General features: G+C 43.1%; 1 protein-coding gene across 1 annotated transcript in view; it reads right to left on the bottom strand.

Moving 5' to 3' along the window:
- LOC147901147 (polyribonucleotide nucleotidyltransferase) overlaps positions 1 to 14,489 on the bottom strand; it is a 276,757-nt gene that overhangs the window by 117,515 nt on the left and 144,753 nt on the right. The window contains exon 8 of the mRNA XM_087375929.1: positions 6,486 to 6,605. Within this exon, the coding sequence (XP_087232055.1) occupies positions 6,486 to 6,605 (120 nt within the window). The remainder of the gene's footprint in view (positions 1 to 6,485; positions 6,606 to 14,489) is intronic.

Below are 14,489 nucleotides of genomic sequence, written 5' to 3'. Positions count from 1 at the left end.
GATTTTTGGTTATGCCAGGCACATATAAAACATCAGAAAGTCTGAAAATTGAGCCATCAATTGCAGTGAGCTCAACTTCTCCTGTGCCACGTACTGAATATGAGGAGTTGTTGGCACAAGTGACTTTCTTACCAACAGGGGGTGGATTCAAAGAAGTAAAGAGACACTTCCTCGAAGTGATGTGCTTGGATGCACCGCTGTCAAAATACCATGTGTTCAGTGTTTCATCAACACTGAAAGCAGATGCATCTGAAGGAGAGTCAAAACTGCAAGTCAAAAATGCATATGTATCATCACTGCAAGAAGTTGTACTATCCCGATCATCTGGAACAGCCAACCTAGAATCAGAAATGCAAGATAAAAAGGCATAATCTTGACCAACAAAGTTGGCTGCAGCATCCCCACTGTCAGATGCACAAGGGGCTGAATCTGAAACAGCCATTCCTGAGCTGTTTTTCTTTTCCTTTGCAATCCTTTTCCTGCATTCTGCTATGTGATGACCTGGCTTTTTGCAGTAGTGACAGAAACCCTTCTTTTTGGGCTTGCTTGCATCACTTTTAGCCTTTTGTGAAGGCTGTCCTGACCCACTGGAAGGCTGATTTGCTGCTGTTTTTGCCTGTCCCTTTGTTTTTGATTTGAATTTTGAGAGCATGGCTTGTTCACCTGCACGTGAAGCCAAATTTTTCCTGGTCTGCTCTTCCTGAAGCAGAAGTCCTATCAGCTCATGAAAAGAAAGAGGATTTGCACCCCCCCTCAATGATAAATTCAGCGAAGTATGAAAGCTGAGATAAGACTCAGGAAGAGAATTCAGAGTGGTTGTAATCATCTCTGAATCAGGAATAATTTCATCTATATTTAACAACTGCTCTCTGAGATCCTGTAGCTTAGTGAGGTGGGCTGACATGGAGTCACCCTCCTCCATATGTGTATTGCTTAACTCTCTTTTTAAAAAAGATACCCTGGCATCATTCCGTGCTGCATACATGCTTTCCAAAATATCCCACGCTGCCCTGGAGGTCTTACACGACCGGATATGCGGAATGATTGATCTTTTCACTGAAAGAGAGATGCAAGACAAGGCTAAGGCATCCCGTGAATCCCATCTCTTTTGCTCAGGAGTATTAACTGTAGCTGCACCAACAACTTGTCCTGCAGCTGCACCTTGTGCACGACCTCTTCCACCTCCTTGGTGAGGAGGGGTAGCAGGTGCAATATCTGCTGGTCGGATTTCATCCCCATTGACATAATCCCATAAATTGCGAGAAATCAGAATATTACGTACCATGAAACTCCAGAGGGAGTAGTTGGTACCATCCAATTTGTCTTCCTGAGAAAGACCACCGAACTGAAAATCATTCTGATTTTGATGGGCCATATCTGAAAAAGGAATTGAAGCAGATACAAAGCTGAATTCCCTTACTGGGAATAAAATGCACAACTCCCAAAAACCACACCCAAGCACGAGCTGTATATGCAACTTAGATTTCTGCACTTGAGCTGTCAGAAATCTGTCCAAGCATAAAACACTCTCACAAATCTGCCAAAAGTGTTCCAAACACTCCAAGAAAGGCAGTATGTACAGAATACTCCAAAAAATGCTCTCCAAACACAAAAGCCCCAATTTGTGGCTAGAAATTGCAGCCAGAAAGGGGTAAAAATGCCAAAAGCCCCAAATCTGCAATTTTAATACAAAAGCCCCAAATTTCAGACAAATCTGCAATTTTGCTCTTGTGATAGCTTCAAACTTGCCCAATGATTGCAATGGCTTCAATCTGTAAAATGCCCCAAATGTTCTTGCAGAATACTTAGCCAAACAATGGCTGTCTGCAAACTTAGCCTGTCAAAGATCACTTGCCAAAACAAAGATGACCTGCCAAAAATCACCTGCCAAATCTCTTGTCCAAAACCAAGAAGATCCGTGCTGCTGTACTGAAGCAGATGCAGTACAGATTGACGGCGAAGTACAGATTGCAGGTATGGCGAAAAGCAGATGCGGTACAGATTGACGGCGCTGTACGGTGTACGGCCACAGGGTACGGCAAAGTACGGCACAGATGACGCAGCTTTTCGCAGGTACGGCGAAGTACGTCTGCAGGTACGGCGAAGTACGACTGCAGGTACGGCGAAGTACGACTGCAGGTACGGATTTGTACGGAACTGGTACGGAACAGTACTGCAGCAGTTTACGAACAGTTTCGGCGCTGGTACGGCGGGCGAAATCGTACGGCAGGCGTCAGACTTCCGTACAGTCGTACGGACTGTACGGGCAGATTTGCGTAGGCTGAAAATCGAGGCTGAGATTGAAACTTGAGGGAGCAAGGAGCACCAGGCTCTTGGACCTGCTCTGATACCAAATGAAGGGATAGAGAGAGTGAGAGCAAGAGAGTGTGAGAGAGACAAAAGCTTGGAAGCTGTAGTTGCACAATAGAGTGTAAGAAAGTACAACACAAAGTAGTGTAGATAAGGTTTTGTCATAGTGACAAAACCTTAGTAGTCACTAACCATAGTTAGTGAACTAACTGCAGTTAGGGGGAAAAACCTCTAAAGGAGGGAAAAGTGCCCCTAACTAACTTATTATATTACATTGGTCACTGCTGAATTATAGATATAATTCCAACAGAATATAGATGAGGTTATTCTAGATTCAGACATGATCACTACCACTCTAGATTCTCTTCCTGAGTCTTATCTCGGTTTCCACACCTCGCTGAATTTGTCATTGAGGGGGGGTAGCAATGCTCTCTCTTTTTACGAGTTGGTAGGACTCTTATTGCAAGAAGAGTTGACAAGAAAAAACATGGCAACACGGGCTGGCGAGCATGCCATGCTTTCTAAGTTCAAGCCCAAAGGAAAAGGGCAGCAAAAGCAACATGCAAATCAGCCCACACATCAGCATAAAGCTGATTCAGTACAGCCCTCTTATAAGGCTAAAGGTGATGCAGATAAGCCCTAAGAGGAAGGGCATTTGTCACTACTGCAAGAACCCAGGTCATTACATTGGTGAATGCAAGAAGCAAATAGGTAAGGAAAGGAAAAGGGATTCACGTATGGCTATCTCAGATGCATCACCTCCTAGTACACATGATGGAGGGGATGTTACAACCAACTTTGTGGAAGAGCACTATGCCTTTTTATCTTGCATTTCAGATTTTCCAATGGATAGTCTAGTTACTACAGCCACTCTTGAGGATGACCCGTATCATGTATGCTTTCTTGACTTGTAGCTATGACCCTTCAAAGGATGCACTTTCAGTGTCAATGAAAGAGAATGACTATGCTTTGATGTTGTCTGGCACTTTGTATCGGGGACTTTTTCAGCTTGACATTTATGAGAAAAGGTCCAATCTTGCACTTTCAGTGAGCGACTCCCACTGCTGCGATGCAGAATGCGGAGTTATGGCATGCGAGATATGGGCACATGAGCTATGGCAGCTTGATGACACTTCAAAAGCATGCTATGGTTGATGCATTGCCTCCTTTGGAGTTACCTCCTCCTCATGCATGTGGGAGATGCATCCTTGGCAAGATGCATAGATTTCCTTTTAAGAAGGATAGTGCAATAAGAGCTAGTCGTAAATTACAACTCATACATAGTGATGCCCATGAGGACACCTGCTTTTGGTCGTTATCTCTATTATGTTACATTCATAGATGACTTCACCAATTATACTTGGGTCTATGGTCTAAAGAAAAAATCAGAAGTATTTATGCATTTCAAACACTTTGTGGCTATGGTTGAAAATGAGACAGGACTCAAGGTGCAAAGACTTCACACTGACAAAGGGGGGGTTCACACTGACAGAGGGGACATGTCTCATAAATTTGAGGCATTTTTGAAGGAGATGGCATCACGCATCAGCTTACAATGAGGCTTACACCTCAGCAAAAAGGCAAAGCTAAGCGCAAAAATCACTCTCTCATGGAGATGGATAGATGCATGTTTACCAGTAAGAAGTTGCCTCACAGGTTTTGGCTGGAAGGCCTTGTGTGCCAATTATGTTTTGAATCACAAAGGCTTTGAAGACAATCACTCCCTATGAGGCTTGGAATGGAAGAAAGCCCTCAGTGGATCAATTTAGAGTTTTTGGTTGTGTTGCATATGCCCACATGCCGGTGGAGTTTCGACATAAGTTGTCAGATAAGACACTTAAGTGTATTTTCGTTAGGTATAGTGCACAAAGCAAAGGCTATCGTCTCTACAATCCTGCTTCTCGCAAGATTTTTGTGAGTAGAGATGTTATTTTTTCAGAGAATTCGGCACATATACATGCTGAATTTACTATTCCAACTTCTTCAGATGATGTTTTTGAGGGGATGCTTCCTATAGCTTTTGGTTCCCCAGCTGAGGCTCATAATGAAAATCAAAATTTACAGCAACCTCCTCCTAATCCACATGCCACATGTTGATTTTGTTCCTGCACAGAGTGTGGATGAAGTTGTTAGGCAAGAGATCCAAGAGATACATGCAGCCAAAACATTGACACTCAGAGTGGGCATCTCCCGGATATATGAAAAAGTTCTATGCCGATTGAAGCAATCTCAGGGACTATCGACTGCATTTCAAAGCAACATGGGAGTCAAGCAAGGCTGCCCACTCTCACCCACTTTATTTGGGATATGCATTGACAGGCTAGAAGAACTTGTAAAAGAAGCTATGTCAACAGAAGACATACAAGACCCCAAAATAGGAGTGTGGGTAATATTGTTACTGCTATATGCAGATGATATAGTTCTTTTTGCATATGATCCCGACCACATGCACAAACTATTATAGATATTGAAGACCTTTTGTCTAGAGAGCGGGCTGCAGGTAAATGTCAACAAAACCAAAATGATGGCAATGTGCACCATTCAGCCTTTACATCCCCCAGAACACATTGGCAGGCTATAAAACGCATCTTCCATTATTTGCAAGGCACAAAATCTTAGGCTTAATGTTTCCCAAGGGGGGTGACTTGCAGATGCATGCTTACAGTGACTCAGATTGAACTAGAGAATGTAAAGCTGAATACACGGCAACTTTCACAGCGCCAATTGAATGTGTTTGGCTGCGTCGTTTGTTTGCCGATCTTCATCTCTTATTGGAGGGTCCTTCTCCAATTCTCACTGATAGTCAGAGTGCTATAGCAGTGGCAAAGAATCATGTGTTTCATGCTCGCACGAAGCACATTGAGGTTCATTATCATAATGTCAGAGAGAAGTTGCATGTAGGGGAGATGAGTATGATCTATGTGTCAACACATGATAATCTTATAGACATCTTCACCAAAGCACTTCCACATGAGAAGTTTGAGGCATTTTGCAGATGCATGCTTATAGTGACTCAGATTGAACTAGAGACTATGATACCAGGCAGTCTGCTAGTGGTAATTGTTTCTTTGTGGGCAAAGCTTGCATTTCTTGGCTGCGCAAGAAACAATTTACAGTGGCTACTTCCTCATGTGAAGCTGAGTACAGGGCATGCTCGCACGAAGCACATTGAGGTTCATTATCATTATGTCAAAGAGAAGTTGCATGTAGGGGAGATGAGTATCATCTATGTGTCAACACATGATAATCTTATAGACATCTTCACCAAAGCACTTCCACGTGAGAAGTTTGAGGCATTTCGCAGTGCCCTAAACTTATCTCCTTTTGGTGATTGATTACTACTTTGTACACCACATTGGAACTTCAGGGGGTGTTAGAATTATTGATATATTCTAGGCACTGGCGAATGTAATGTAATAAGTAGGTTAGGGGCACTTTTCCCTCATTGAGGTTTTTCCTCCTAACCACAGTCCAATCCCTAATTACGGTTAGTGGATAGGATAAGGGTTTTGTCACTTAGACAAAACCCCCCTCTTTCTTGTACTTTCTATCTCTTCTATTCAGACGTTCAGCTCACTCTTGCATTCTACTCTCCCAAATCTCACAAGTCTCTCCCAAACAAGCGTTTCTAAGCAAAAAATGCTTAGACAATCTTGTTGAGAGGGCAGCCCACGCACCACTTAAGATAGAAAGAATTAATCGCCATATCTGCAAGCCACAACATGGATGAAAACTTCACAAGGAGAAATTTATGTGGCCACTTACACGGCGGTGAACATATATCTAGATGAATCCCAAACTCATCCTCTAAAAACACAATGCATAGCGCAGTTTCAATCTCATGGAAGTCACTCAAAAGAGGAGTAATTCCAAAGAATTTTGGATGAAGCTGTTGGAGAAAAGATCACCATGTCCTATAATCGGCAACATGAAGAGGAAGTGACATATAACTCAAATTCCCAAACAATCTTGAAATTTTACAATTAAAGCATTTAAAGAACTATAGAACAAACTAACAGAATGGCTTGCCTATCAACTACTTAAAACTACACCGTAATGACACACAAATATCCACAATTTTCAATAGGCATTAACATTAAGAAGAATACATTTTGATTTCTAAGTGTCAACACCAAATAAACTAAGCATGTATAAAGAGAAATCCAAAAGCTTACCTCCTTCCTAACTTGATCAAATGCTAGAGGTAACATTTTTAAACTCTTTTCATCCCCCTCATCCTTCAGCATGATCTCAACTTCATCTTGAATATTGTTCAATGCTTTACCTCGCTCAAACTACAAGTCACAATGATTTCAAAAGTAAGGAAAAGCAAACACACATGCCTAGGAACTTACAAATCACTTCATACAGACTCACATGGCAATCAACTCAGCTACCACATTCAGTTGCTTATACAAGCCTTTCCCTTTCTCTCACATACCAAAATCAGCCATCATACACATGCCTACCAAGCCAAGGAGCTTGTAAATCAATTCATATAAACCACACGGCACTCAGCAAGCATACCAAACCAACAACCAAAGTAGGAAAAGAAACAAAGGCACATGCATGTGGTCGGACGCACACATCATGTTTTGCATTCTACTTGTCTTACAATCGCACCATCATACTTGTAAAATTTGTTGCATAGCGACATCTTCCAAAAGGGTTATGAGGCCTTTAGGACTTAATTAGTAGGGAGAACTTACTATGCCATGCAAGACTCGATTAAGCCATATGCCATAATATAAAGTTACAGAACTCACACAAGATTTTTATATAGGTGGGTGTGTTGAAAGTCTCCTACAAATTTTTTACCTGAAATGGTTTTTATATATGAAGACAGGGAGAGACATGATTGTTCTGCAAATCAAATTGTAGTTTGCAAATGCATCCTTGTCTAGATTAGACTACTTCATGTGGTCTTCTAATACTGTAGTGAGTCATCCCACACCATAGTGTGCAACGTTCATGTTGTTTACAAAGTCTATGCTCAAAAGGTCCAAACCATTCGGGCTTCCAAAAGCGACCAGGTGGATTATGATTCGTTACTTACACTTTCTTCAGAGCTCATCATGGACACAAGCAATCAGAAAGGTTGTCAAGTTGCACTTGTATATGCGAGGTGAACGCCAGGGATCTCATAAGATAGTCAGCTACACAAAAGCCCCCCCCCCCTTTCCTCCCAACCCGTGTGGGAAAAAAGTGAAACCAACCGAGGAGGGCCATCAATCCAAACCAATATGAATAACAAGACATTGTATTATGTCCATGTCCAAGAATGCATGCCCATAAGATTTTTGGTCTTCCATAGACTTTCTCTCAATGATTTAGAGCAATGGGGCACGCAGGTGTTCAAGCAGATCATGCTACACTAGACCAAGTCTTTACAATGAGAATTGTAATTGAGGATGTATGAGCACGAAAGAAACGAGTTTATCGTTGCTTTGGGACTTTCGACAAACCCTTTGATACTATATCATGAGCCAGACGATTCATACAACTACTTGACCTAGGATACAATCAAGACATCATCTAGGCAATTCGGACATGGTATCAACAGAGTGAGGACATTGACTCATGACCAGGAATGAGTTCTATGCCATGATCTTCAAGTCTCTCAGGGGGTAACTCCCCTAGTAAAAGATTCAGAACAACAATCTTTAAAGTTTACAAGAAACTGAAATTTATCTTTATCTGCCTCATTCATTTCAGCATGCATTTCAACATCTCTTTCTTTTATTTAAACCATATACACTGAAATTGCAGACCTTATTGCTTTTCCAACTGAAACATTAGATACAATGGGGATGGTCTCCCCTCTAACCACATGCTATGTTCTACCCCTATGTACAAGCTCAAGCACTCTCTTCGGAAGGCTTAGCTTCACTGCCTTGCGATGGAACCAAGGCATACCCAAAACCACATCATGATGTTTTAGATGGGAAGATGAAGAAGTCTTCCTGATCAACATAGTTTTGTACATGAAGACGGAGCTTCCCTATTAAGGGAGAAGCTTCCCACAGAACATCGGGTCAACATCCAGAGCCCTACCCAAATCCTCCGTCTTTATCCCCAGGCTTAGGGCTAAATCCTCTGAGATGAATTTATCTGTAACCCCGGGATCACAAACAATATGAGCGCCTGTTGGTCACTTATCTTGCCCTAAGAAAGTAGCAACTCTCTTTCCTCTGGATTTGTCACTCTGCCCAAAATGTCAGGAATTCCTCCTGCCATTGGCTTTTGTTGTTCTGGTGGCTTTCTCTACTCCCTAGAACCCGAAGATTTCTCGGGGCAGTGGGCAGCCACATGCCCTTCCTTTACACACCTAAAAATTTCCCCTCTTTGCAAAAAACGGCTATCTGCTCAGGGGAAAACTAGGGTTTACCCTTGAAGGCTTTTGGTGCTTCGTTTCCCCTCAGCTTTTGAGACTAAAAATCCCTCTTTTGAGCCTTGGGAAACTCCATTTTCTTTAGCTGAGGTGTGGCTGGCTTTTTCTTATCTGTTGTCCCAGCAAAAAGAGAAGGCACTATGGTGGATCGTGCATGTACATTAAGCTCGCCACAGTGGCTGCGTCCATGATATCTTGTATGCCTGTATCTTTGGAGTGAGACCAAACCTTACTTTTTTACCTGGGTCTTCTTTGAGACCTTCTTGAAGGGAGTAATTTGCAAATATGCATCCCAAAATTTCTGCATCCCATATGCAGACTATCCTAGGGAAGGCGGACATGGTCTCTGAACTGCTTGGGCATGAACTATATGTAAAAGCCTATCCTGAAACCCTTCCCCTTCCTTGGAGCAGTGCCAGCTCTAGCCTGTGCGCTCCACCATGCACTAGCCATTGCTGTCAGGTGCAAACTAACTATTTGCAGCTTGGAGGACTCGAAAAAATTTCTCAGTGCCAAAAGCTGCATCAAATTGCCTAACGGACTGCATGGCTTTTTCTGTCTGGCCATACTGGCCATTAAAAGTTGCAAACCTAACAGACTTCCCATCGTCTTTAAACTCCTTGGTCTTTGCTTTCTTGCTCTGGCTTCTTCTTCTTTTCATGCTTTGGCTTCGATGATCCACAAGAAAAATATGATGATGAGGATGAAGAGGTAGAGCTGGAAACGCTTAGCCTAAAGAGTTGGTGCAACTCAGCGAGAAGAAATCATGGCCCAAGTGCAAGACTTGTTGTCCAAGGGGATGATTCAGCCCAATTCCTCTCCATTTTTCTCCCTTGTGCTACTTCTACAAAAGAATGATGGTTCATTTTGTATGTGCGTTGACTATCGTGCATAAACAAAATGACCATCAAGAACAACTTCCCAATTTCGCGCATCGATGATGTGTTGGACCAATTAAATGGAACGTCAGTTTTCAGCAGGATAGACTTAAAGAGTGGTTATCACCAAGTCGTGATACAACCTCAAGATGTGCACAAGATAACGTTTTGCACTACTTTTGGGATGTATGAGTATCTGCTGATGCCTTTCAAGTTGACATATGCTCTGGCTACTTTCAATAGAATGATGGATCGTATCTTCCGACCTTATAGACAGTTCGCGGGAACCTTCTTCGCTGACATCATTGTTTTCTCTAAGTCCGAAGAAGAGCACGAGGAACATCTTGCTACTGTTTTGCAAAATCGCCAGCTCTATGCAAACAGCAAGAAGAGTGAATTCTTTCTGGAAGAGATCCACTATTTGGGGAATATAATATCCAAAAAGAAGATACGGACGTATCCGGCAAGCCATTTAAGAATGGCCGGAGCTGAAGATTGTGCATGAAGTCCATAGGTTCCTAGGCCTGTGTTCTTACTACAGAAGATTCTTCACGACCTAACCAAGAAAAATGCAGCTTTCAGATGGGGTACTCCACAGAAGAAAGGATCCACCACACAAGAGAAGCTGACCACAGAGCCAATTCTGATAGTTCCTGATTTGGATCAGCCATTTGATGTAGATTGTGATGCCTGTGGGGAGTGTGTTAGGGCTCCATTGCATCAGAATGGTCATGTAGTGGCCTTCGAGAGTAGAGACTCTGGGATGCCAAAAGATATTTGGGAATCTATGAGAAAGAGTTGTTGGTTGTGATTCATGCCCTCCATACATGGAAGCATTATCTTTTGGGTGCAAACTTTACAGCAAAGACTAATCACCAAAGTCTGAAATATTTCTTGACTCAGAGTAAGTTCTCCAAGAAGCACATGAAATGGGCAAACATGCTATCAATGTATCATTTTCAGATTGTCCATACTCCGGGAGCTCAGAACAGAGTGGCAGATGCCCTGTCTCAAAGACCCCAAGTGAAAATGTAACTATTGCTTATCATAGGGATCTGGAAGACATGAGGAAGCAATATGCTAATGATGCAAATGGTAAGATTTTACAGCAAGTGCAAGAGGGTCAGTCCACCAGTCACTATTCCCTAAAAGATGGGTATCTAATGAAAGATGACAGCCTATGCATCACCCAAGAGGAGATGAAAAAGATTTTGGAGGAATGCCATCCACCTCCCTATGCTGGGCATAGAGGAATTACCGCAACTCAAGCATTACAGAGGTATTTATTTTGGCCAGCGATGCAGAAAGATATACATCAGTTTGTTACATAATGCCTAACCTGTCAGAAGGTCAAATATGACAGACGGAAGGCACTTGGCCTACTTATGCCTCTTCCCGTGCCTCAGGCTCCATGGGAAAGTATCGCAATGGATTTTATTTTTTATTTGCCAAGATGAAAGTCAAGGAATGATGGGATTTGGACTATCATTGATAGATTCAGCAAGCAAGCTCATTTCATTCCAGTACACAAAACTATAAAGACAGATCATATGGCTAAGCTTTTCATGGCATAGATCTTCTTCTTTCCGTCCCTCAATAGATGGTCAGAATGAGGTAGCAAATCCTACAATGTTGTATTTATTGAAATGCTACATGGCTGACCAAAGTTCACGTTGGGAAAAGTACCTACCATTGGTGGAGTTTGCATATAACAATACAGTTCACAGCTCCACAGGAAAGCCCCCTTTGAGGTCATCATGGGAAGGTGATTCTGCCACCTATCCTGAGGACCAAAGATTAAATATTTGCAGCTGATCAGTTTGTCAGAGACTCCAAACAGCTTTCAGCCAGCTCTGGACAGCAATAGAAAGGTGTCACGAAAAGCATAAGAAGGCTGTAGATAAGCATAGGAGACAATCAGATCTCAAGGAAGGGGATTGGGTGCTTTTGAAGTTCGAGAAAGCTAGGCTCCGTAAACTTAAGGGCAAGCAAAAAGTGTATGAAAAGTTATCTTACTGGTACTATGGCCTTTTCAGAGTCAATTAAGAGATTAATAAGGTTGCATATAGGTTGGAACTGCCAGAGCATTGGAGGATTCACAATGCCTTTCATGTGAGGTCCTTCAGCTAACAACTTGTGTATTATATTGTACACAAAGGCCCCTAGGGCGAGGAATTTTACAGGTATCTTGTAAATTTCAAAAACTATTCGGCATTGGATGCCAAGTGGATGGATGAAGACATATTGTCTGGTCATCCACAGCTTTTGAATATTTACAAGGAAGCTTCTCAATTGAGGTCAATTGAAAAAAAGCCAAAGAGATGTCACCAAGTTGTAAATATTCCAAAGTTAAAGTTAGAGAGAGAAAGAAAGAAAGAAAGAAATTTTATTAAAGGTCCACGGAAGGCCATACATGGCCTATGGGACACAAAATCATCCGAAAGGAAAATACATCATCAACGATGCGCCAACTAGGTGGCCTCATCGTAATACCGCTAAGATGCCAAAAATGGCTACAAAAATCCTAGATACAAAATGAAATGAAATAGAGTACCAAAATTGCCTAGATACAAAATGTAAAATATGAAATATGAGGAACATCGTCTTCCCTAAGGGGTCTGTGATCCAAAGAAATGATGGAAGTCATGGCCATCGACCATGCCTCCTGCTATGAGTGTGAAGATCTGGGCAAGTGTCAAATGGGCTGCTGGCGGTGCCAAGTCTCCATGGAGCAATCTCCTCCGAAAATCTGCCATCATCCTCCGTCGTCTAGAAATAAAGCGACGGGTACGGCCTCTGTGTAAGATCATCCTGCGGTGCTGCCGGATCATGTCATATGTACATCCTCGGGGTGGAACCATCGGTGCTCTCTGGCAAGATGGGCTATCTCTGTGCTCATGATCCTGCGCCTCGTCCTGCTCCTCATGAATAACCAGGTCTCTGGCAGGGATGCGACGGTGCTCTCTGAGGAATCTCTCTCTGTATCTGGTGATCTCCCTGATGAACAACGCTAAGCAATACTGATCCTCATACTCCATAATCCGAGAGAGAGGTCCAAATCCGTGCCCAAATAAACAGTGAAATCTGCCACGGATCTCATAATATAAAGGGCATCTGCAAACAAAGTGCTCCTCAGTCTCCACCTCCCCCATAGTGCAACAAGGGCATATCCTAGTCTCTCGCCTGGGTCTATGTCCGGTAGCTGTACGACGCATCCTGCCGGCCTCAACGTCTAATCTGTGGGAAGATACCCTGAGCTGGCCCAAGGCAATCCTGAGTGAGTGCGACATATGAACGCCGATATATCCTGGGGATATGATGAAGCCATCCTCTGAAATCCTGAGAAAATGGTCACGATATGTGGCCATCTTCGTAGGAAGCTCCGTGGGATGAACCCAAGTGCGAAACGTGTGTAGCTGCAACAAATCTGCCCTGATAACCTGGCTGAGCTCATGTCGAGTGAGAGGGAGGCGAGGGGCATCTATGCTGTATCGAAATGGTGGCAGCCTATCCATATCCAAGCCCAGCGAGGTGAGCCATGTGGAGAGTGTGTGGTACCAACAAAAAGTATGACCTCTCTCCGCTAACATCTGCGAGGATGTCAGTGCTAGCCACGGTAATCGTGCTCTGCCTGCTGCTGAGTCTCCGAGCGCCCTGATCCTATGCAAGTACGTAACTGACTGAAATGCTGCATCTAGCGCTAGGGGTGTAGCTCCGAACTCTGCGAACGTAATCTGATGCGGTACCGTGGGCTTCGCTCTGATCAATCTGGAGAACATGATGATCTGTAACCTCTCTACTCGTCTCCAATCTGCAACCCTGAGATCTCCTGCCCAAAAGGGGCTAGCATACATGACTGCAGGTCTCACCAGCGTATCGAAAAGTAAGGACTTCGTGTCGGGATGCTGAAAATGTGACTGTGCACACTGCCTCTCGAGAAGAGCCAAGGCGGCATACCCTCTACTGATCCTATCTCGTGCTGCATGCGTCATGGTGAAGACTGGACCTCTAAATGTGGCACCCAAATATGTATACTCCCTAACTAGCTCCACCTCCTGCCCATCAAATGTGAAAGAGAACTCGCCTCTCCTATAAACCTAGTATGACGTGTTGAAGACCATGACTTTGGTCTTCCCAAGGTTTACAGACAACCCTCTGTCCTGACAAAAGCTGTGGAGTGCATGGAGATGTGCCTGTAAACCCTGCTGGGAGGAAGAGACTCCAAACAGCTTTCAGCCAGCTCTGGACAGCAATAGAAAGGTGTCACGAAAAGCATAAGAAGGCTGTAGATAAGCATAGGAGACAGTCAGATCTCAAGGAAGGGGATTGGGTGCTTTTGAAGTTCGAGAAAGCTAGGCTCCGTAAACTTAAGGGCAAGCAAAAAGTGTATGAAAAGTTATCTTACTGGTAACTATGGCCTTTTCAGAGTCAATTAAGAGATTAATAAGGTTGCATATAGGTTGGAACTGCCAGAGCATTGGAGGATTCACAATGCCTTTCATGTGAGGTCCTTCAGCTAACAACTTGTGTATTATATTGTACACAAAGGCCCCTAGGGCGAGGAATTTTACAGGTATCTTGTAAATTTCAAAAACTATTCGGCATTGGATGCCAAGTGGATGGATGAAGACATATTGTCTGGTCATCCACAGCTTTTGAATATTTACAAGGAAGCTTCTCAATTGAGGTCAATTGAAAAAAAGCCAAAGAGATGTCACCAAGTTGTAAATATTCCAAAGTTAAAGTTAGAGAGAGAAAGAAAGAAAGAAAGAAATTTTATTAAAGGTCCACGGAAGGCCATACATGGCCTATGGGACACAAAATCATCCGAAAGGAAAATACATCATCAACGATGCGCCAACTAGAGAGAGAGAGAGAGAGATTGTTTGTAAGAGTGAGAGCGCTGAATT

This window comes from Dipteris shenzhenensis, chromosome 6 (genome assembly GCF_047967505.1).
Source record: "Dipteris shenzhenensis isolate YYH24624 ecotype China chromosome 6, Dip_SZ_1.0, whole genome shotgun sequence".
Lineage (NCBI taxonomy): Eukaryota > Viridiplantae > Streptophyta > Polypodiopsida > Gleicheniales > Dipteridaceae > Dipteris > Dipteris shenzhenensis.
This window is presented reverse-complemented; position numbering and strand designations above follow the sequence as displayed.